The sequence below is a fragment of the Ambystoma mexicanum genome, chromosome 7q (assembly GCF_040938575.1).
Source record: "Ambystoma mexicanum isolate Mex_15411 chromosome 7q, UKY_AmexF1_1, whole genome shotgun sequence".
Taxonomy (NCBI): Eukaryota; Metazoa; Chordata; class Amphibia; order Caudata; family Ambystomatidae; genus Ambystoma; species Ambystoma mexicanum.
The window spans coordinates 1,164,388,203-1,164,412,913 of record NC_090941.1 but is presented as its reverse complement, the minus strand read 5'-3'; the positions used below and the strand labels follow the sequence as shown (position 1 = coordinate 1,164,412,913).

The following is a 24,711-nucleotide window of genomic DNA, read 5'->3' as shown; positions in this document are numbered from 1 at the left end:
GACTCCGCGCCACGGTAGGTCGGTGTCTTTGGGTGATTAGCTCTGCCTCCACTAATGAAACTGAGAAAAAGACTCCTTCTGCCAAGAACACAGTCCAGTACACACTGAAAATGCCACACGCTCCGCTCACTTCTTGCAACTCCAAAGACTCTGCACCGACTCTGTGCCGCTCTTCAGTGGGTCGGGGTCTTTGGATGATCAGCTCCGCCTCCACTAATGAAACAGAGCAAAAGACTCCTTCTGCTAAGAACAAAGTCCATTACACACTGAAAGCGCCACATGCTCCGCTCACTTATTGCAACTCCAAAGACTCTGCAACGACTAACTTATTATTTAATAAAACATACCCAGCAGTGGTCGAAGTGTAAGAAAAGAAGTAGCGGAACTATGTTCCCTGCTGGCCTGCCCCGCTCCTTACAAACCCCATTGCCCTGCCCCCTCCCACACACAATACAAACTCCCAAACACATTTGCCTGCTGTTTAAGGGAATGGTCAGTGCAGTACACTGAAAGTGCAAGTTTCAGCTTCTTCCTACACTGTTATTTTAAAACAAAACCGTTCCGGAATGGTTTCTTTTTAAAAATAAAAGTATAGGAGCTGTAAAATTTAATTTAAAAAAGTAGAGGAACACCGCTCCCATCCGCTCCTGTTCACTTCGACCACTGATACCCAGTGAAATGTCTAACAAGAACCAGTGTCCTTCTTTTAACGCGCCACACCCCAAAGTAGTCGGGTCAAATACAGATTCATTTTGTTGTATTTCCAACATATTAGAGTGAACGTCGCCCCTTATATCCTTAGATTTTGGGGATTTTTTCTTTCTCTTGTGTCAGCCTGGGACTGGGGCTAGGAGCAACTTCTGTCACTTCGAACATTTCCGGGGGTAGGGTAGTAGTCTCATTTCGAGTATGCAGAATAATCACCCTTCCTGTTCTGTGCATTTATTAGAGCTAAATCTAGATTCTACAAAACGGTCAGCACAGGGACATCTCTCACCTTCATATTGAGTACTCCTGGCTGCCACATCTTTTCTCCTGAAATCCATACCTTGTTGTGGGATACAATTTTTACAACACTTACAATGCATTTCACAGCACATCCCAAACAGTCACGTTTTACCTGACGGTGACTAGTCACAGACAGGCATTTCCCTACTGTACTTCTACCTTCAATCTCTGCGTCTCTCAAAAACTCCTTGTACTTTGTACACTTAAACCTGCACCAGCCCCTCTCTCACGCCCAAATGGGTGCTACCGTTTGCACGTGTTTTATGCCATTATTTACCCAGTAATAATTTCGACCTGTGAACATTTCTGCTGACTTGTTTCCAGTAGTCACAATGTCACTTGTGACAAAGTCCTCTGCCTTATGATAGGCACTTATAGTGGGATGGCATGGGAAGGTTTGTTAGGGCGTTTCCAAGGCAACAAGGATTAGGTTTTGAGCGCATTGATGCTCTGTTGGTTTAGCTCAGATCTGTAACGAGAGGACTAGTAGGAACAAGCACTTTCACAGTCTGATCGTACCTACGCTGATACACACTGTGAAGATTTAAAGCAGCTGTTATTTAATCTGGCGTGTGGATAAACTTTGCTGAAATAGCTAACAGTATAGTACTGCCAACGTAGAACTTTTTGGGACCACATTAGTCGCACCCAGTGTTCTTTGTGGTTTTTGTGTTTTCACCTGCTATGCCGCGCTACACCAGGCTGGAATTATATTTACTGAATAGCAACGCTCCAAGGAACTACAACGCCCAGGAGCCCCGGCTTCCCATTATTTGGAACGTCAGGCGCTTCAGCGCCAACGCTTCATTGCCAAGCCGGTCTTCGCCGGTCCCGCTGGCCTCCATTTAAATACTCTGCCCTTTACACACCCAGTAAAGATTGTTATGGCGTTTCCAAGTGTTAGGGAGAATTCTCTCTTTACGCTGAATTTCCTAACCTAGTGAGTCCCCCAGCAGCTTTGCTGGATTTCTGGAGTTTGTTTATTTCTCCTGCCAAGAGTGAGACTCTTTTTCTCCCACTCTTGAACATGATTTATGGTGTTTCTTTGACTGTTAATGTGTTTTATGGGCTATGGGGTCCTTTACTCCATAGGGTCTCATGTGTTTTTACTATGTGTGTTACACAGCACCCTCTGTGCAGTAACACAGGGGTGTCATAGTGACACCCCACCATAGACTCCATTCCCTGGGACTGACTACTGTCGCCCAGGGCATGTAAAGTCACCACTGGCTTTACTAGTCCCAAATTATTAACAGAAACCAGTACAAACCATCATATTGTGGACGTACTGGTCGGGGCAATTCGATTGCCCCGGGGTCTGTTAGTCGAGGGGGCACATCTCCGTCCCCCCTGATCGAGTTTTGGCTGGTGGCAGTGGATACTACTTTTTATATTCGACCGCAAATATTTCCCTATGGGATTTTCCCATTGTTCGAGGCTACCAACTTTAATTATTTAATTCTCATAGCCTCGAACATACCGCCGATTTATTTATTTAATATTAAATCGCCGGTTGGTATTTTTTGCCAGGACTTGATTCTAAAATGGCTTTTGTGTTCTCTTCTGTGACTCCAACCCAAGTCGATCCCTTTGTTCCACTTTTTGGCGGGCTTCTCCACAGAAGCCTCCAAAAGTGGTGCCACTCTGTCTGGGTACCACAGGGGTTGTCGGAGGGGGTTTAGGCACCCTGGACTGAGTTACCTTGGTAATTCAAGTCGCACTCTTGTGTGATTGGCCCAATTAGTGAGCCGGCCGGCTCACCACTTAGCATGTTTGATTGACAGCTAGGCTGAGTGAATGGGGGTATGCTGCATAAAAGCAGGGCTTTTGGGACTGGAACTTCAGAAGTCGCCACAGGACCTGAGAATCCAACGAGGGAGAAGCTGAGCCGACCTACCACGACGACACCACCGGTGGAGCCCTGCGGAACCAACTCACCACTTCCCGACGACAGAGAAGATCTGCCGGCTGGAGAGGCTTCTTCCCCTGACTGGTGGGCACAACCAGTTAACTTCTTCTTTTCTTCGCACCCCAGACCGGTTTGTGGTCGAACTGCCCATGCGAAGCACTCCGGCAGCCGGATAGCCACTTACCACAGAACCGCGAATCAACGGACCGCGCCTTGTACCTGAGAAACTCTGCGGCTGGTTTCTTCCCTGGCAGTGCAACGGACTCCTGTCTTCCTCCCCGACGAGATCCTCTCTTCCCCCGGACGAAGCACTGACTTGCATCCGCTGCCAGGAACAACTGCCCCCGCTGGAGTGTTTTCACCACTTTAAGGTACCGTGTCCGCCAGGCCTCCCTTTCTAAAGATTGCTACAAGGTAATAATAACCCCTTAACCTTCTGGACTGGGCTGGCCGCCTTGACCCTCCAACTCCTTTTTGAACCGTTACAAGACTTTTGTGCACTGCAACCGTGTGACCTTGGACACATTTTGTTTTGATCCTCTTAAAGCGGATCCGGCCTACTGACTCTGAATTCTTGGTGTTACTTTGCCTTCCTCTCTATTGTGTTCATGAAAAAGTGTTGGGATCTGTTTCAATTTATTCTCTGCTTTTCTCTCCCTTTTTAAAACGAATTATTAGCGTACCATCTACATTAAGCGCTCACCGCTGTCTGAAAATAAGTGGGGCTTTACCTAAGACTTGTGTAATATTCTTTCAAGGGAGTGTATATCTTTTAGTGACCATGTTTTTGAATTGCTTACTATTAGTGCCTGTGTGTTTTTCTAGATGTGGTTTTAAATAAATAATTATATCTCTTTTACACCAAGCCCTGGTCAGTGTTTACTTGTTCTATTGTGTTCTCTTGACCTATTGTGAATACTCTGTATACTGCCTAACTCTTCTTGAGGGAAGTCTGACTGTTCAGCCACAGCTACCAAGTGAATCTGTGTGGTACAGACTGCTACCAAGTGGGTTTACTGCCAAACACCTGTAGTTCTAAATCTTTTGCAGTGGTCCCAGAGGGAACTGCACAGGTTTCTGCCTAACACCAAGGTAACTAGGATTAGGTTGTGTTGGTTTAGCTCACGTCTGTTACAAGAGGACTAGTAGGAACAAGCACTCACACAGTCTGATCGTACCCACACTGATACACACTGTGAAGATTTAAAGCAGTTGTATTATTTAATCTTGCATGTGGATAAACTTTGCAGAAATAGCTAACAGTATAGTACTGCCAACGTAGAACTTTTTGGACCACATTAGTCGCATGCAGTGTTCTTTGCGTTTTTTTTGTTTTCACCTGCTATTCCATGCTACACCAGCCGGGAAGAACAAGTTACTTACCAACTGTAACGTTGTTTCGACTGGATGTTCCTCCCACGTATTCCTCATCTTATGATTTTCGTATCCGCCAGCTTCGCTGCTTCGGAAAAAATATTCTCGGCAGAGGGCGCTGTGCACGAGGTTGTGGCGTCGATGTCCCTCGACGGGCACCGTACCGTGTTGACGTCACCATCAGTATAAGTAGCTCGTGCCGCGCCCATTGGCTTCAGTTATGTTTTTTCGAGGAAATATTCGAGGAACACCCAGGTGTGCCTCATGATTGAAAGACCGTTCATGTGAGAGAAGTGTAACTAACGTAAACTGTACTGCGGGGTAGGATGGGAGGGGCGATGAGGAATACGTGGGAGGAACATCCAATCAAAAGAATGTTACAGTTGGTAAGTAACTTGTTCTTCGAATGGATTGTGTCCTCCGATGTATTCCTCATCTTATGATAGACTCCCATAGCAGTGGTAATTTTGGAGGTGGGAGTACTAGTTAGATCTGTCATGGACGGAATGGAGTACTGCTTTGGAAAATAAGCCTTCATTGGAAGAAGAAGCATCTAAGCAATAATGCTTGATGAAGGTATGCATTGATGCCCATGTTGCAGCTGAACAAATATCTGCTGCAGGGACGCCCCTCGTCAGAGCCGCAGAAGTAGCCTTCCCCCCTAGTGGAATGGGCTTGAAGCCCATCCGGTGGGTCCTTTATCTGCCAATCCGTAGCACTCAATTATAGCCCAGATGATCCAGTGGGATATGGTCTGTTTTGTCACTGCTAATCCCAATTTATGGCTGTATAACCTACAAAAAGTTGGTCATCCTGACGCAATTTTGACATTCTTGAAATGTAAAACCTTAGAGCCCTTTTAGGGTCCAGTCTATGCAGTCTCTCCTCTTCTTTGCCCAAATGAGGAGGAGGGAAGAACGTTGGTAATATGATCTTTTGGGACAAGGGAAAGTCAGAAACTACTTTTGGTAAGAAAGAGGGTTTAACTTTGTCCTTGTAAAAAGTAGTATACAGAGGTTTGCATGAGAGAGCCGGTAACTAACCCTGCGGGCTGATGTTAAGGCCACAAGAAGGACAATTTTTAATGTTAGAAGCCTCAAGGGACAGGAGTGCAGAGGCTCAAAAGGTATACAAGTTAGAAACTTAAGTACCATATTTTAATCCCAAATTGGGACATACAAGGGACTGGAGGGTACACAATAGTAAGCCCTTTCAAGAATTGAATGATTAATGGAATTCTGAAGTAGGAAACCTCTTCCGAGGAGCGCTTGAAAATGGACAGCGCAGCAAGATATCCTTTAATTGCCCAGAGTTGGAGTCCCAGATTGGCTAGATGTAATAGGAAAGGAAGCACCATTGGGGTGCCACATTGAAAAGGGTCCACATCCTTATCCCTACACCAGATACTGAATTTATTCCAACAACATCAGTACAGGGATTTAGTTGCTGGCCTTCTGGCTGAAAGCAAAATCTCCATTACGTCATCCGGAAGATCCCGTTCCTTGTATACCAACATCTCAGAAACCATGCATGAAGGTTGAGTGTTTTGACCTCTGGATGGAGAACCCGACCTTCCTCTTGCGAGAGGAGATCCTCTCTTTGCAGAAGACGTATTGGAGGGCAGATGGACATGTCCAGAAAGTCTGGGTACCACGTCCTTCTGGTCCAATCCGGGGCAATTAGGATCATGGTTTTCCCGAACTTTCTCAACCGCCTGATTACATGAGGAATCACGGGGACTGGAGGAAAGACGTACAGAAGTGGAAACTTCCAGTCCACCACAAACGTGTCTCCTAGAGCTCCTCTCGGAGGAAATTCCCTTCAGCAGTACTGTTCGCACTTCCTGTTGAACATGGTCGTGAACAGATCCACTTGAGGGGTTCCCCAAAGGGCGAAGATCTCCAGAAGGACTTCCTGAGCTAGTTCCCACTCGTGGGAGACTGTGCTCTGCCTGCTCAGAGCGTCTGCCGTTGTGTTCTGCTCTCCGGCTAGGTGAAATGTCGATAGAGAGATTCCTTCTCTTATTGCCCAGAACCAGAGCTGCATTGCCTCTCTGCACAGTGGTTGTGATCCTACGCCTCCTCTCTTGTTGAGGTAGTACATGGCCACCGTGTTGTCCGTCATTATCAGGACATTCTTTCCCTGCACAGAGGGATGAGAAAGTAGGGGGAATACCAACCCTTGTTCCTCTCCGCTACAGGTACATGTTCTATTGCACCTTTCTCTAGCAGAGTTACAATTTCCTGCACAAGGAGCAGATCTGGAATTTTGAAAGAGTTGGTTCCCAGTGGATGGTCCTGAGGCCTTTTTAGTAAGGGAAGGCAGTAACCATGAGCTACTGTCTCCAGTGCCCAAGCATCTGAAGTAATGCCCCGCCATTCTTTCAGATGCTGTGAGATTCTGCCTCCCACCAGGGTTTTGTGTGATAAGGCCTCAGAGTGACTTGAGGCGGCTGCAGGAGCGGCTGAGGGCAAAGATGCCATTCAGGAGGCTGGTTTTCCACTTTTTCCTCGTCCACCACGAGCGACATTTCTTTTACCTCTTTGTATGGCCTGTCCTTTTCCTCTATCAAAAGAACGACCTCTCCAGGAAGATGAGCCCGAATAAGGTTTCTGAGGCCGTCGCATGGAGGCGCTGAGAGATTTATCTGCCGCTTTTGAGGTCTGCAGTTTTTTTAGGCTTTCATCAGCTTTACTGCCAAACAGCCTCAAGCCATCAAAAGGCATGTTGAGAAGTCTGGCCTGCACTTCTGGTTCAAACCCCTACTTCCTCAACCACGCAAATCTGCATAGCACTGTGCTTACAGCCATGGATCTGCTGATACTCTCAGCAGTATCCAGTCCAGATTGGAGACATTCCCCCATTGCCTCCTTTCCGTCTTTGACAATATTCAGGAAGCCTTCCCTTTCCTTGCCTTCCGGAATATGATCAGCTGCCGCCGAAATGCAGTCCCGCAGGGTATGGGTGAACCTGGCCAGGGTACAGGTGACATTTGTAGACTTGAGAGGCATGCTACCCGAGGTAAAGACCTTACGGGCCCAAGCATCCACCTCCTTATCCTCTCTATCCGGGGGGATAGATGGATAGGCTGTTTGTCTTGACGAAGTTGCTGCCTGAATAACCAGACTTTCTGGAGTGGGATGCCTCCTTAAGTAATGGGGGTCAGAACTCGCAGTTCTGTACTTCTTCGGAAAATTACTGTTGACAGCAAAAGCAGTATCAGGAACCTCCCAGTTTTTTTCCACTGTCCTCTGAAGTGCCCTATGGAAGGGGAGAATATGTGAGAATGCCCAGCCTACCTGATCGTAGGTGATGGGAAGGTGTAAACCGGTGGGACTATCCTGTTGGTGGGCATGACACAGCACTCCACCGTGCCAGTTTGTCAGTATTCATTAGGGAGCTCTCCTCAAATCCCTTTTCTTCCAGCATTCTCTCCTTTCCCCAGGCTGACGGCACTCCACCTCGCCAGTTTCTCAGGATTCAGTAAGGAGCTCTCCTCAGATCCCTTTTCTTCCAGCATGCTCTACATTCCCCAGGTTGATGGCACTGCACCTTGCCAGTTTGCCAGTTTCTCAGGATTCAGTAGGGAGCTCTCTTCAGATCCCTTTTCTTCCAGCATGCTCTCCTTTCCTCAGGCTCCCGGCACTCCATCTCGCCAGTTTGTCAGTTTCTCGGGATTCAGGAGGGAGCGCTCCTCAGATCCCTTCCAGAATTCTCTCTGTTCCCCAGGCTGATGGCACTGCACCTCCCCGGTTTAGTAGTTGCTCAGGATCCAGTAGGGAGCTCTCCTCAGATCCATTTTCTTTCAGCATTCTCTCCTTTCCCCAGGCTGACAGCACTCTGCCTGGCCAGTTTGTCAGTTTCTCAGGATTCAGTAGAGAGCTCTCCTTAGATCCCTTTTCTTCCAGCATTCTCTCCTTTACCCAGGCTGACAGCACTTTGCCTCGCTAGTTTCTCAGGATTCAGTAGGGTGCTCTCCTCAGATCCCTTTTCTTCCAGCATTCTCTCCTTTCCCAGGCTGGAGGCTCTCCACCTCACCAGTTTGTCACTTTCTCAGGATTCAGTAGGGAGCTCTCTTCAGATCCATTTTCTTTCAGTATTCTCTCCTTTCCCCAGGCTGACACCACTCTGCCTCGCCAGTTTGTCAGTTTCTCAGGATTCAGTAGGGAGCGCACCTGAGATCCATTTTCTTCCAGCATGCTCTCCTTTCCGCAGGCTCCCGGCAGTCTACCATGCCAGTTTGTCAGTTTCTCAGGATTCAGTAAGGAGCTCTCCTCAGATCCCTTTTTTTCTAGCATTCTCTCTGTTCCCCAGGCTGACGGCACTGCACCTCGCCAGTTTGACAGTTTCTCAGGAATCAGTAGGGAGCTCTCCTCAGATCCCTTTTCTTCCAGCATTCTCTCCTTTGCCAGGCTGACCGCACTGCACCTCGCCAGTTTGTCAGTTTCTCAGGATTCAGTAGAGAGCTCTCCTCAGATCCCTTTTTGTCCAGCATTCTCTCCTTTCCCTAGGCTGACGGCACTGCACCTCGCCAGTTTGCCAGTTTCTCAAGATTCAGTAGGGAGCTCACCTCAGATCCCTTTTCTTCCGGCATGCTCTCCTTTGCCCATGCTCCCGGCACTCCACCTCGCCAGTTTGCCAGTTTCTCAGGATTCAGCAGGGAGCTCTCCTCAGATCCCTTTTTTTCTAGCATTCTCTCCGTTCCCCAGGCTGATGGCACTACACCTCACCTGTTTAGTAGTTTCTCAGGATTCAGTAGGGAGCTCTCCTCCGAACCCTTTTCTTTCAGCATTCTCTCCTTTCCCCAGGCTGACGGCACACTGCCTCACCAGTTTGTCAGTTTCTCAGGATTCAGTAGAGAGCTCTCCTCAGATCCCTTTTCTTCCAGCATTCTCTCCTTCTGCAAGGCTGACGGCACTCCACCTTGCCAGTTTGTCTGTTTCTCAGGATTCAGTAAAGGGCTCTCATTAGATCCCTTTTCTTCCAGCATGCTCTCTTTCCCCAGGCTCCTGGCAGTCCACCATGCCAGTTTGTCAGTTTCCCAGGATTCAGTAAGGAGCTCTCCTCAGATCCCCTTTCTTCCAGCATTCTCTCCTTTACCCAGGCTGACGGCACTGCACCTCGCCAGTTTGCCAGTTTCTCAGGATTCAGCAGGGAGCTCTCCTCAGATCCCTTTTCTTCCAGCATTCTCTCCTTTCCCCAGGCTGGCGGCTCTCCACCTCACCAGTTTGCCAGTTTCTCAGGAGATTCAGTAGGGAGCTCACCTCAGATCCCTTTACTTCCAACATGCTCTCCTTTCCGCAGGCTCCCGGCACTTCACCTTGCCAGTTTGTCAGTTTCTCACGATTCAGTAAGGAGCTCTCCTCAGATTCCTTTTCTTCCAGCATGCTCTCCTTTCCCCAGGCTCCCAGCACTCCATCTCGCCAGTTTGTCCGTTTCTCAGGATTCAGGAGGGAGCGCTCCTCAGATCCCTTCCAGAATTCTCTCTGTTCCCCAGGTTGAAGGCACTGCACCTCCACGGTTTAGTAGTTTCTCAGGATTCAGTAGGGAGCTCTCCTCAGATCCATTTTCTTTCAGCATTCTCTCCTTTCCCCAGGCTGACAGCACTCTGCCTGGCCAGTTTGTCAGTTTCTCAGGATTCAGTAGGGTGCTCTCCTCAGATCCCTTTTCTTCCAGCATTCTCTCCTTTCCCAGGCTGGAGGCTCTCCACCTCGCCAGTTTGTCAGTTTCTCAGGATTCAGTAGGGAGCTCTCCTCAGATCCCTTTTTGTCCAGCATTCTCTCCTTCCCCTAGGCTGAAGGCACTGCACCTCGCCAGTTTGTCAGTTTCTCATGATTCAGTAGGGAGCTCTCTTCAGATCCCTTTTCTTCCAGCATGCTCTCCTTTCCCCAGGCTCACGGCACTCCACCTCGCCAGTTTGTCAGTTTCTCTGGATTCAGCAGGGAGCGCTCCTCAGATCCCTTTTCTTCCAGCATTCTCTCTGTTCCCCAGGCTGATGGCACTGCACCTCCCCGGTTTAGTAGTTTCTCAGGATCCAGTAGGGAGCTCTCCTCAGATCCCTTTTCTTCCAGCATTCTCTCCTTTCCCCAGGCTGACACCACTCTGCCTTGGCAGTTTGACAGTTTCTCAGGAATCAGTAGGGAGCTCTCCTCAGATCCCTTTTCTTCCAGCATTCTCTCCTTTGCCAGGCTGACCGCACTGCACCTCGTCAGTTTGTCAGTTTCTCAGGATTCAGTAGGGAGCTCTCCTCAGATCCCTTTTTGTCCAGCATTCTCTCCTTCCCCTAGGCTGACTGCACTGCACCTCGCCAGTTTGCCAGTTTCTCAAGATTCAGTAGGGAGCTCACCTCAGATCCCTTTTCTTCCGGCATGCTCTCCTTTCCCCATGCTCCCGGCACTCCAACTCGCCAGTTTGCCAGTTTCTCAGGATTCAGCAGGGAGCTCTCCTCAGATCCCTTTTTTTCTAGCATTCTCTCCGTTCCCCAGGCTGATGGCACTACACCTCACCTGTTTAGTAGTTTCTCAGGATTCAGCGGGTAGCTCTCCTCCGATCCCTTTTCTTCCAGCATTCTCTCCTTCTGCAAGGCTGACGGCACTCCACCTTGCCAATTTGTCCGTTTCTCAGGATTCAGTAAGGGGCTCTCATTAGATCCCTTTTCTTCCAGCATGCTCTCTTTCCCCAGGCTCCTGGCAGTCCACCATGCCAGTTTGTCAGTTTCTCAGGATTCAGTAAGGAGCTCTCCTCAGATCCCCTTTCTTCCAGTATTTTCTCCTTTACCCAGGCTGACGGCACTGCACCTCGCCAGTTTGCCAGTTTCTCAGGATTCAGCAGGGAGCTCTCCTCAGATCCCTTTTCTTCCAGCATTCTCTCCTTTCCCCAGGCTGGCGGCTCTCCACCTCACCAGTTTGCCAGTTTCTCAGGAGATTCAGTAGGGAGCTCACCTCAGATCCCTTTACTTCCAACATGCTCTCCTTTCCGCAGGCTCCCGGCACTCCACCTTGCCAGTTTGTCAGTTTCTCAGGATTCAGTAAGGAGCTCTCCTCAGATTCCTTTTCTTCCAGCATTCTCTCCTTTCCCAGGCTGACGGCACTGCACCTCGCCAGTTTGTCAGTTTCTCAGGATTCAGCAGGGAGCTCTCCTCAGATCCCTTTTCTTCCAGCATTCTCTCCTTTCCCAGGCTGACGGCACTGCACCTCCCAGTTTGTCAGTTTCTCAGGATTCAGTAAGGAGCTCTTCTCAGATCTCTTTTCTTCCAGCATTCTCTCCTTTCCCCAGACTTCCGGCACTGCACCTCGCCAGTTTGCCAGTTTCTCAAGATTCAGCGGGGAGCTCTCCTCAGATCCCTTTTCTTCCAGCATGCTCTCCTTTTCCGCAGGCTCCCGGCACTCCACCTTGCCAGTTTGTCAGTTTCTCAGGATTCAGTAAGGAGCTCTCCTCAGATCCCTTTTCTTCCAGCATTCTCTCCTTTCCCCAGTCTGAAGGCATTGTACGTCGCCAGTTTCTCAAGATTCAGTAGGGAGCTCACCTCAGATCCCTTTTCTTCCAGCATGCTCTCCTTTCCCCAGGCTCCTGGCACTCCACCTTGCCAGTTTGTGAGTTTCTCAGGATTCAGTAGGGAGCTCACCTCAGATCCCTTTTCTTCCAGAATTCTCTCCTTTCCCCAGACTAACATCACTCCAACTCGCCAGTTTATCAGTTTCTCAGGATTCAGTAGGGAGCGCTCCCCAGGTCCCTTTTCTTCCAGCATTCTGTCCTTTCCCCAGGCTGCCAGCTCTGCACTTCGCCAGTTTGCCAGTTTCTCAGGATTCAGTAAGGAGCTCTCCTCAGATCCCTTTTCTTCCAGCATTCTCGCCTTTCCCCAAGCTGATGGCACTCCGCCTCACCAGTTTGCCAGTTTCTCAGGATTCCATAGAGAGCTCTTCTCAGATCCCTTTTCTTCCAGCATTCTCTCCTTTCCCCAGGCTCCCAGCATTGCACCTCGCCAGTTTGCCAGTTTCTCAGGATTCAGCGGGGAGCTCTCCTCATATCCCTTTTCTTCCAGCATTCTCTCCTTTCCCCAGGCTGAAGGCACTGTACATCGCCAGTTTCTCAGGATTCAGTAGGGAGCTCACCTCAGATCCCTTTTCTTCCAGCATGCTCTCATTTCCCCAGGCTCCTGGCACTCCACCTTGCCAGTTTGTCAGTTTCTCAGGATTCAGTAGGGAGCTCACCTCAGATCCCTTTTCTTCCAGAATTCTCTCCTTTCCCCAGGCTAACATCACTCCAACTCACCAGTTTGTCAGTTTCTCAGGATTCAGTAGGGAGCGCTCCCCAGGTCCCTTTTCTTCCAGCATTCTCTCCTTTCCCCAGGCTGAAGGCACTGTACATCGCCAGTTTCTCAGGATTCAGTAGGGAGCTCACCTCAGATCCATTTTCTTCCAGCATGCTCTCATTTCCCCAGGCTCATGGCACTCCACCTTGCCAGTTTGTCAGTTTCTCAGGATTCAGTAGGGAGCTCACCTCAGATCCCTTTTCTTCCAGAATTCTCTCCTTTCCCCAGGCTAACATCACTCCAACTCACCAGTTTGTCAGTTTCTCAGGATTCAGTAGGGAGCGCTCCCCAGGTCCCTTTTCTTCCAGCATTCTCTCCTTTCCCCAGGCTGAAGGCACTGTACGTCGCCAGTTAGCCAGTTTCTCAGGATTCAGTAGGGAGCTCACCTCAGATCCCTTTTCTTCCAGCATGCTCTCATTTCCCCAGGCTCCTGGCACTCCACCTTGCCAGTTTGTCAGTTTCTCAGGATTCAGTAGGGAGCGCTCCCCAGGTCCCTTTTCTTCCAGCATTCTCTCCTTTCCCCAGGCTGAAGGCACTGTACGTCGCCAGTTTGCCAGTTTCCCAGGATTCAGTAGGGAGCTCTCCTCAGATCCCTTTTCTTCCAGCATTCTCTCCTTTCCCCAGGCTGATGGCACTCCGCCTCACCAGTTTGCCAGTTACTCAGGATTCAGTAGGAGGCTCTACTCAGATCCCTTTTATTCCAGCTCAGGGTATTCTCTCCTTTCCTGCTCAGGACTTTCTGTTTTTGAAGAATTGTGAACTGATTTTTTGTACATGGTCCTGTAAATCTCTGTACTTTTTCCTGTCCTGCTGTTCCTTTATTGACTGATCATGTTATGTTTTTGTATTATTGTTTCTCTGTTTTGTCAGCGCAATGAGGCCTATGGGCGTGTTGTGCTATATAAGAAATCAAATAAACTAAACTAAACTGAGCCTCAGTCGAAATATTATTCCCCCACACTAGAGTTTAGTATTTGCTTTCTGTGCGGCTCTCACTAAATGGATGATTGCATTTCTGACCCCCTGTTGTTCCCACAAGTCCATTGCCTAAATAAGGAGGTTACTTTACCCCAGTCAGTTTGGAAATGATTGGTATTTGTTAAACTAATATGGTCCTCTGCAAAGTGTCTGCCTGACTCCTGAAAGAAGCAAGAAGGTGATAGTAGCCTCTAGTGAGTGTGACTCTTTTGAGTGGTTGCCTCACATACAGAGGGAGCTGCCTAGTCTCTCTGGTCTGCTGCCGCCTGAAAAGAGGTTGGAGGGAGAGAAAATGTAGTTGGAGCTGGGGTGGTCTAGTGGGTGCCTGGCTGATTCCCTTGCTTACACAAAAGGGGGGAGATAAGCCTAGCGGTTGTCAGGCAGTTTGGCTTTCTGGTTAGAGAAATGGGGGGTGGGAGGGCAGCTGATGGTTGTCAGCGAGGCATGTAGGGTGTAAAATCACCATACAGAGACCATGGAGCAGATTGACAGGGTTTGCCACTGAAAGATGGCAAAAGAAGAATAGGACATTTTCACTGAATTCCTATGGTCTACGCTCTTTGACAATTGCTTTTCATAGATCCATCATTAAAACGTTATCCCCGTTTGCACAGTTCCACTCCGTCATTACCACCCGTTTTATGTTCAACTGGGCCCACTTTACCCCGCTACTGTAAGGCACGTAGCAAGATTACCCTGCACTCACGTTAGGTACTTTGTACTGTTTTCTGTTCAGAGCACTATGTTCCCAATGATAAACAAAAAAATATATCATTAATGTGTGCAACTCCCCACAATGTAGAAACAGCCCGCAGTCCCTGATTCGATGTGCCCCACTGCTTTCAAATATATAGCTGTTCCCCGCCGCCTGGGCTTCATCTAGACAGAACAGATCAAGATAATGAGTCTATAACTGAGAATATGCCAGGAGTGCACTTGCCTTCCATACACAGCTTTTCCCCATGTGCTCAAGAGGCAACCCCAACCCTTTGCCACCCCATTACTCAGATTCACTGAGTGTGCCCATAAAGGCAGGGGTAGAGGAATACTGGGCAGCTCAGCGGCTGCATTGCCATCACTCTACTTGCAACACCCACCACATCACAATGATTTGACCTTTTTGCTGCTAACATTGTTTTTTAGGACTAAAGACTTTATAAACCTCAAATTCTGAGATGCACCCCAGGGCTAATGAAAAATAAGACCGTCTTTACCCATGGGCTCTGGCGGTTCTTCCTTCATGCGCAGCATATTGTGGCACAGCTTCGTCTGGAGGTCTTTACCCATGGGCTCTGGCGCTTCTTCCTTCATGCTCAGCACATTGTGGCACAGCTTCGTCTGGAGGTCCAGGAGGCTCGGCTTCTTCTCATGTCCAAGCTCATCCATGGTGCTGGTCCCGGTGCTCAGCATCTGCAGGAAGTAGTGGAAACAGTTGAGCATGAAAAGCGGACTGCGAGCAAGAGCGAGATGAAAGCAATGGCAATGACCCGACAGATGCGGCACAGAAGCACCTGCTGTGAATTACACATGCCCTCAGCTCCTGGGCACCAGTGACGCTGGAGGCCCACAGATACGCTGCTGAAAAGTGAGGATGAGGTCTGGACACAGGTGGCAGATGCAGATGTTATGTCAAACAGCTTTTATACTCCACCAGTGCACAGTACTGTGCCACTGCCAGTGGTATCTAGACTGGGATGTAAGTGGGGGGGTTTGAAAGGTCAATGGGATGGAGATACGCTTATGAAATGGGCAGGTTTAATTGGGAAGTCCCTAAAGGTAACCCCACTCTATTGCCAGGGCAGTGCTGCCCCAAATTCCAGCATCAATAATAGTGCTGTGTAGTGGACTACACAATCTGAACTATGAGGCAAAAGGCACAATCGTGCCGTCAGCTCCTCCTCTGGCACACACTCCTGCCCCTCAGTTGCCACCACCACCACCTCCTCTGTTACCAACTTCTGCTCTCACACAGGAACCTGTCTCTCTCCTTAAGCACATTCTATTTTGTTGTACCCGAATACTGTCTCACCATTCACCACAACCATCTCCAATCACCCACTCTCAGCCACTGCTGCTAGGTCCTTCTATACTGCTATCATGTATCTAGCGAGGGAGCAACGGCACACTGTACAGTTTAGAGAGCAAAACATTGATAAGAGTGTTTAGGAAGTCATCAAGTAAAGATTAGTAATACTTATCACAGTACAATGTACGGATAGGGGTGTGCACAGGTAGTCTGCCGTACCAGCTTTGATTGCCTTGTAGATGAGATATGTGGTGTTCAACCAGATCGTAGCCGGGATTGGGGAATCGGCGTAATCTGCACAAGGCGGGTGTGATGTATCAAGTATCCTAGTGCCGGTGATGCATGGGTGAGCAGCCGGGAGCCCTGCAAGGAGGGCATACCCCGTGCCGACAAGCAAGATCACTAGGGCATCAATCACTGCTGGGAAAACATTGGGGCAGGAAGAAGGGCTTTCTCTTGCGGAATAGAGCGATCAGATGCCAAGCCATATCAGCCTTTTGTATTATACGTTGTTGGAAGGATCCACAATGAAGCTTAGGGATTTTGCTCAGTGGGTGAGAGCTGAACCTGTCCAAGCACATTTCGTCTGCCCCCTTTTAGTGAGTTCCTGTTTGCAGTGGTGGCCAGTGAGAACAAATTCCTTCTTGGTGGGGATAAGCTTTAAGTAGGCACTTGTCATCCATGTTTGAATATTTTGAATGCAATGGCAAAGGTAAGTGATATCTCGTGGGCCACTGATGTTTAGAAGAACAATGTATAAGCTGTATACTGGTGTATCACAATGTTGGGGTAGCCTACGAGGGAGCCGAGCAGTCCCATACAGAGGTAAAAGATGGCCAGGAAGAGATTGAAACCCTGGGGGACTCCTGAGGTGATGGGATGGCCTTCGGACTTGAGGGAGCCCATCTCGGCAGCCTGGTGTCTGCAATATAAGTGGGATATTGACTATTTTAGACATTGACAGAGAATCCCATTCTCTCTGCAAGGAGTGTGAGAAGTGGGTGTTGATCGAATGCGTCAAATGCAGCAATCAGTCAATAATCAAGGGAGTTGTTGAACACTTGGATGTGTGAGAAACTCAAAAGGTATCCTCACAGCTACTCCCCTTGGATCCTCTGCTTAGGTGGCCAGTGCAAGGCCATCGTCTGTGGAACCTGACCCTAGGGGAGGAGAAGCGAGGATGGATAAACTGGGTGGAGTATCCTTGGGCATTGGGGAGAGTATATCGACAGGCGAGACATGTTATCCCCTTTTCCCTACTGAGAACCAAACTCCTCCTCCCCCTGACTTTATGGGCTATTCTATACCCTTTCCCCTCATCCAGACCATCATAGTACTGGGACGAGTAAGAGGTGACTAAGAGCAATGCATACTAACTTGTCAGTTCACCACTCTAGTACTGAGACGAGGAAGAGGCCTGCTAACTGGTGTAAGAGTCAGGCATGTCCAAAAGGTTCCACTAATTGGAGTCAGGCAGTTGAGGCTGGGGACTCACACCTGCAACCTGTCAAGTGGTTGCAGACAGGTGCAGAGATGCGGGCTTGGATATGGGCCCAGTTCTTGGAGCGGATTTAGAGTCTGTATTGCCTTTGGAGCAGGCGCCAGGTCAATTTGTTAGAGGTTGTGCTAGAAGCCAGCCACTTCCGTTCCACAACGGCAAGGTCGGAATCAGACCAGCTATTGCACTTGGAAGCAGTCTTCATACAGATCCTCATTTCAAGGGCAGAGATATCAAGGGTCTTGGAGATGGAGAGGTCAATAGGAGGAGGGGGGGTGTAGGATGCAGCAAAATTAGCTCTGACACTTGCTTCATCGGTCGAATGATGGCGAAGCAGACTAGTAGCTCAGGCAGAGGCTTAGCTGGGGGGCCCAGGAGTTTCAGATGGGAGGAGAGGAGAGCATGATCGGACCAGGAGAGAGGAGTAGTGAGAAGGTTGAAAAAGGAGATATCAGCTGAGATGAGTGCATTAAAGGTGTGCCCGGCTGAGTGGGTTGGACCAGAGGGTAGAATGGTGAGGGAAAGAGAGTCGCAGAGAAAGCAGAAGAGTAAAGGGGCCGCATCAGGAGAATCTAGATGAATATTGAAGTCTCTGAGGAGGAGAGGAGAGGTAGAGGTCAGAGGAGAAGAGGCGAGGTCGGCCCACTCCGAGAGGAAGAGGGAGATCGGCCCAGGGGTCCTGTAGATGGTAGCGAGAGTGAGCAAGAGGGTAGGAGAGACACAAAGCTTGCAGACAAGACATTCAAAGGAAGAGTAGGATTGAGTGGGTATGATGGAATCAGGGACTCATTCAGTGAAGACCAGGGCAACTACGCCTCCAGACTGATTAGACATGGGCTTGGAGAGGATCTTGTAGCCCTCAGGAAGGAGAGTAGCAAAAGCTGTGACAGAGCTGGCATTGAACCATGTCTCAGTGAGAGTAAAGAAGTCAAAGTCAAAGTCTTCAAGGAGGTGACAGATGCCAGAGGAGTGTTTGACAGCAGAGCGAGAATTGAGGGTAGCTAGGTGAAACAGGTTGCCAACATTAAAAGGTCTTCCGAGGTGGGGTACAGGGACAAGATACACCCGTTGGTGGGGGCGAAGAGACCAGAGCAGTGGCAGAAAGAGCAGTGACAGGAGAAGGGAGGACGTTAATGAGAGACGGAAGACACCCGTCAAGAAAAAGGAGGTTGGGCTGAGAGCCCTGGGCCATGATAGTGGTCATTGAAAGAGCCTGTTTGCTTTGAAAATCGTATTTAGCTGTGCCAGTCCGCATCATTGAAAGTGCCTGTTTGCCACTGTGCCAAGTGGATCAGGTTCAAAACTGTATTTTTCACCATACTGCTGTTCTTTGAGTTTCTCTCTGCTTTAGCTATAATTCGAACTTGGCTGTGTGCACTAGCTGCCTTGTGCTTCTTTATGCCTTAGCTAAAACCAAAACTGGCTGTGTACTTGCTGTTACCATTCTTAAAATCGCTTCTTGCTGGGTGCACAACCATTGCCTACCACATGTTTACAAACAGCGGTTGCTGTTGAGTACATCCTGCATTAATGTCCTGCATGTCCAACCCAGTCCTCAGTGCCCCCCCTCGTATCCTCTTGTCCCCCACCCCCTGTGTTTCTGTCCCACCCCCACCCTCCAGGTGCCTCAGTACATTAGCCTTGTTAAGTGTCCTCCTCACCATTGCAGCCAGCTATTTTGCTATCTATCTCTCCTATGTTCTCTAGCTGCTTCTCTAGTTCCTATCCCTCTCCTATCACTAAATATGGCTGGAAGAAACTCAAGAAGGATATACTGGGCTCCAACCCAGGCCTTCCTATTGCGGACACCTATGTCACCGCATTCGCCAGAGAGACTCTCGCAGACATCCTCTTTGTCGTTACCTCAACCGACCTATGGACCCAGTACATGGTCGCCTTTCTCTCTCCTATCGCCTCTTCTCCCATTAATGGTGGCACACACTGGGAGGGCCTCCTTGACCTCTTTGCCATTTCCAGGGTCATTTGATTTAGTAAACACAGTCGATGCTCCGGTTGGTATGTCAGATAGTTGGAGAGCTTTTTTGCTTTCATCATCCAGTTGTTCTAGGTCTAACACCCCATCTTCTGATAGTATATCACTGCAAGCACCTACTGTTGACTTCTGTCCAATGCTACTTTGCTGCATGTTTTTCTTTTTTTTTTGGTACTACCTTCACCTCCAATTTCATTCGAGTATTTCTTTTAATTGTTCTCATATAAGTACGTTTTTGCATTTGAGACATATAGGGGCCAGAGGTATGCCCCGTGTTATCACTATGATCTATGGAGCATTCAAGTTGTGAAATGTTTGCTTCATCTACCACAGCAAAACCAGCTTCCTCCTGCTTCATCAGATCGGTTAGAGCAGACGGGCTATCCATTTTCTCTGTACCAGGAAGTGTCCCGGTTATCGAATTATACGTGGAACTGCTAGTGGAAGCTTGAGAAATCTTATTTACCAGCTTTATTATCAAGCTCTCCATCACCTCCAATTTGTTGTTTATCTCTTCGATAGGGGATTTCTCCTGATGAGGTGATTCGGCTTGCGTACTTTTATTCATCGTTGGGTTCTTGTTAAGATCATTAGCATATGATCTCGATGATACCGCAAATGGTTTCTCAGATAGATTGGTTTGCACAGTTTTAGACTGGAAATTGGTTTGCTGTGTTTGGGTGCTCTGGGATGTTGCAATACTATTTCCACCGGGCACTATTTTATTATCCTTAGTTACAGGGCGATTAATTTTCCCCAAAAGAAACCTCTCTATTTTACTGATTTCTGCAAGATTTTCCATATTTAGTTGTTTCAATTCTCTTATTTCTGTATGGGTAAACTCATGGCCCTCATCGAGCAAATTTAAAATCCTTGATAGTATAGGGAAAGACTGCTCTGCCGTCTCAAACTCATTGGGAGCAATAGAGGCTCCCATAAAAGCAATTTGGGAAGCTTCTTGCAGTGGCAGTGATAGTGGATTTGTATCTACCAGGCTTAAACATATTCTTTCCCCTTCCGCAAGCTCTTGAGTCACCTCAAACTGTTGAAGGTCATTACCCACAGAGGGATTATTAAAAGATGCACTAGGTAGCGGTAGAGGGTGGAAATTGTCACCCTCCTTAGCAGTATATGGCATATTCCTGCCAGTAGATCTTACCCCAAAGAGGTTAACGTCTTCAATGCCACCTTGTGTCCAAGGCCCTAATTACATTCGGACTCGTTTTCTCAATTTGGGGCCAACATAGAATCATCTGTGATATCTTGGTTTACTGTGTCCCCTGTTGGAAGCGGGAGACATTTTGTAGTGGACTCTTCTCGCATACTCAGGAAGCTCTGCTGTACAGAACATTCACCATCGTACATTTCTTTAAGAGGAAATGTCTGTGAATCATACATGCTGGCACAAGAGGCATGTACAAGGACGTCCTCTGAAGATTTCCAGTTTTTTTTTTGATTGATTGATATTTTATTTCTATCGCGCTCGTACACAAGTGTTTCAGAGCACGACAAGGGTCATCATAAATGTCTATCGAAATGGAACCATCATGGTTCAGGGTCCTCAATCCAACCTTCTTCTCTTTGACAGGCTCCTACCTCGCCTCTAAAATCTTACCCCTCACCTGGATAGGCTCCCTTGCCTGATGTGCCTTCTTCTGCCTCTGCACAGGCTCCCTTGCCTGCTGTGCCTTCCGCCTCCTCTGCACAGGCTTCCTTGCCTGCTGTGCCTTCCTCCGCCTCTGCACAGACTCCCTTGCCTGCTGTGCCTTCCTCTTCCTCTGCACAGGCTCCTGTGCCTGCTGTGCCTTCCCCCTCCTCTGCACAAGCTCCCTTGCCTGCTGTGCCTTCTTCCTCCTCTGCACAGGATTCCTTGCCTGCTGAGCCTTCCTCCGCATCTGCACAGGCTCCCTTGTCTACTGTGCCTCCCTCCTCCTCTGCACAGACGCCCTTGCTTTGCCTCACTGACCCGGCTCCATTGTCGGCCTTGGTTCCTCTGCCATCCTCCACCATCCCTCTGGCTCTCTTGCCACCCTTGGGGTGGGGGGACCACCATCCCCTTTGCCCCCCCGTGGAAGACCTTCAATGAAGGCAAGCTGCTCTATATTGCCATGCTTAACTCTCGCTCTGCTGTCAAACACTCGTCTGACATCTGCAACCTCCTTGTACGCATGGATCTAGATGTGCTCACCGTCACGGAGACATGGTTCAAGGACAGCTCTGTCACGTGCTTTGACACACTCCTACCTGAAGGATACAAGATCCACTCTGTGCCCAGGCCCAACGGGTCAGCAGTGGGAGTGGTGTTGATCTTTCCAGAATGGATACCTGTGTCCATCATCCCCACTCAGGCCTACTGCTTCCTTCGAGTGTCTAGTCTGCTTTCTTTTTGCCACCAATAAAGGCCTGTTTTGCAAATATAGCTCCTAGAAGGTTTAATGATGGCTTCACGGTGCTAATAATCTTTGATGTATGACAACTGTCTTGAGGGGGTGACATGAACTCAGCCTAATCTAAGACAGCTTTACATATCTCATGCGGCCTGTAGCCATTGAAGCAATGAAAGATGTTCTTCAAACATACAGCACACTTTAACACAGAAGGTTAGTGTGCAGCAGTTGCTGAACAAATATTCGTAGGCGCTGCAAGAGCAGCCGATGTAAAGGAAGTGGTGCTTTCCTATTCTGGCAGATGAGCCAACCACAAAATAACAGCTAACAGCCTGTTTTAGCTTCACACCAATAGGTGTTAGCTTTAACTTCACACCATTGGGTGCTATCTGAGAGCAGCCGTTTGACCTCACACAGGGAGTGCCACATCTGATAAGGACTCGCGAACAGAAACATTGTGCACATTCACACAGGTAAGGCCCATAGGGTGCCATACAAAGTACTGAGTGACAAGTGAGAGAGATGTCTCTTAATAATAGATAGCCGACTAATATCATAGCCCGCTGATGCTTACCATGCGTAATACTGCAGAGCTTCATGAATGCTATAGGGTACAGTGAAGGCATTTACTAAACGGGTGCAGAGATCTCACTGTGAGGTGCAAAACCCCACCTAATGTAGTGTTACATAGGAGGCCTAAGTCAAACGAACACAGTGACACATTAGCTCCAGCCCTCACTCTCCCAAATAGCAGATATAACGAATGCACACATTCACGGACACCATGTTGCTTGATACATATAAAGCCCAGCAGACTTGCCAGTCCATTCAAGCTGGGGGGGCTGGAGGGAAGTGCAGAGCAGAGCAGCAAAGGAGTGATACAGCCAGGACCAGCTAAGCAGAACTCGTCAGCCCAAGAAGGAGCTGTTTCATTTGAAGGACACTCCCCTCTAAACGTGAGTGACAGGTCGGGCTTGCTGTGTGCATGGAGACTGATATCGTATATCTTAACTTAACATAGGTAAATCGCCGGGCCTGGATGGGCTGCCAGTGGAGTTTTACAGGGCTCTTGGACCTGAATTAGCTCCATTACTATGTAGTTTGTATAATGATTTTATGATGAAAGGGATTATGTGCCCAACGATGCAAGTGGCGTGTGCCACAGTAATCCCAAAGCCAGGCAGAGATCACACAAAATGTGGAAATTACAGGCCAATATCACTATTAAATGTGGACGCAAAAATATTTACTAGAATATTGACTAACCGGTTGGACATGCATATTGGTGGACTGATTGGACATTCTCAGGTTGGGTTTATGCGTGGGAGGCATGGTTATGATCACATCAGAACTATCATGGAGATACTGGGGTTTCCCAAAGATAAGGTAAAGAACATGCTAATATTTTTGGATGTAGTGAAGGCATTTGATCGGGTCAATTGTTTTTTTTTGGACTATACACTTAGGGAGATGCGATTTGGGGATGCCTTTTTGATAACCACTAAAGCTCTACACACTTTAATTAGTGCAAAAATAGGGGACAATGGAGAACTCTCTGCTACTGTCATGATGCCTACCTCAAAGGAGCCAGGTCCGACCCAGCAACCCCAGAGGCAGGCATCATTTCCCCCAGGGGAGTGCCAGCGGGCCCAAGATGGGGCCCTTTGGACACAGTCCTGGCGCTTTAGGCGCCAGGCTCATGTTGGACCTCTGTCCTGGCGCCTTAGGCGCCAGGCTCATAAAGCTAGACATGTGTGCAAGTGTTTTAATGTGCACTTACCTGATGCAGACCATGCTGCCACATCCAGGCCCTCTTGAGGCCTGAATGGAACTACTTTACCTGTGGGACTACTTTCCACCCGGGTGTGGTCGGGGAAGGATACATACCTAATCGGAGGAAGGATACACACTTGGAACTTCATCCAAAGCTATTTAAACCACACCCGATCAGCAACTCAAGCTTCGCGTTGTTCTGCTCCTCGCAGCTGGACGCTCACCGTGTCAGCTCCTGCATCTGGACCTCAGCCACGCTGGTCAGTATCCTGGGTCGCCTGCAAAGGGAGACAAAAGACCTTACCTGCTAATTCAGCACCACAGAGACATCACACCGACGATCCTGAAAAGGAAGACATCATTTTAAAAGCATTTCGCTACGATCGCTGCAGCGCTGCATTTCACTCACCTTTCCTGGACGCCACCATCTTCAGCAGCGATCATCCGGATCCACAGCCACTTCCCAGAGGCTAGAGAGAAAAAGACAAGAACAAGGTGAGAGTAGGAAGGGAATAGGAAAAGCTCAGTTTCCTTCTAAGTCTTACCTGTTGGGTCATTCATATTTCATTTCGGGTCTTGCCGCTCCCAGGCATCCAGACCCCGGCCCCTATGGGGAAAAAAGACAAAGACATTGAATGAGCGAATGCAAAGACAGTACCCGAGCGCTCATCCAGAACTTACCTGTCATTTACTGGAACAGCACGTGTCACTTCGGGTCGGCGCCATATCTCCGGCATTCCGAACCCCAGCCCCTAAGGAGAAAAAGACAATGAACATTATTATTAAGCTTGGACTTTTGAACTTGCAACAGAACTTTTACAGAGCCTTACCTGAATAGTCAAGCTTACCTGAACTCCCATCAATCCTCAATCCAGTGAAGACACTGGGTTTCAACGCGCCCCTGCATCAGAAGCAGGATGGAGAGCTCATCCTTCCTGACCCTAAGGTGAGACTTCACGGGGAATCGTGGAAGGGTATCGTGGAGGGTTGGAAGAGAGTGGGAGGCTTGAGCATAACTCAGTCAGTAGGTAATACTCCCTTTCCACGCACAGGGGAATATTCCTGCGAGCCGGAGAAGCCAGAGTAGAGGGGCCCTTCCTGTCCATCTTCAGAGTCCTGCGCTTCACCATTGAAGAAGCATCAGCACTAGAAGCCAGACCTGCGCCTCCGTGGGAATCAGGTGAGCGTTACAGAACGCAAAGCTTACCCACAATTTCCTACCCGGGCGCTATGGAGACTTCCGAGACTGACCAGCTGGCCCAGCTTTTGGGGGAATTACGGGCGGAGGTGCACTCAGCCCGCCAGGAGACTAACGCTCTCAAAAGAGAACTGATCTTATCCAAGGAAAGAACAGATGACCTAGCCAAAAGGTTACTACAGGCCCAGGCAGGGCACACTCCTTTACCTAATTCCGGAGACATTTCCACATCAATGGGTTTGAGTAACCCGGTAAA

General features: G+C 48.7%; 1 protein-coding gene across 2 annotated transcripts in view; it reads right to left on the bottom strand.

The window, feature by feature from the left end:
• LOC138528724 (zinc finger protein 585A-like) overlaps positions 1–24,711 on the bottom strand; it is a 139,415-nt gene that overhangs the window by 76,367 nt on the left and 38,337 nt on the right. For both annotated transcript variants that reach the window (XM_069640587.1, XM_069640588.1), the window contains exon 2: positions 14,795–14,990. In XM_069640587.1, coding sequence (XP_069496688.1) covers positions 14,795–14,990 — 196 coding nt within the window. The remainder of the gene's footprint in view (positions 1–14,794; positions 14,991–24,711) is intronic.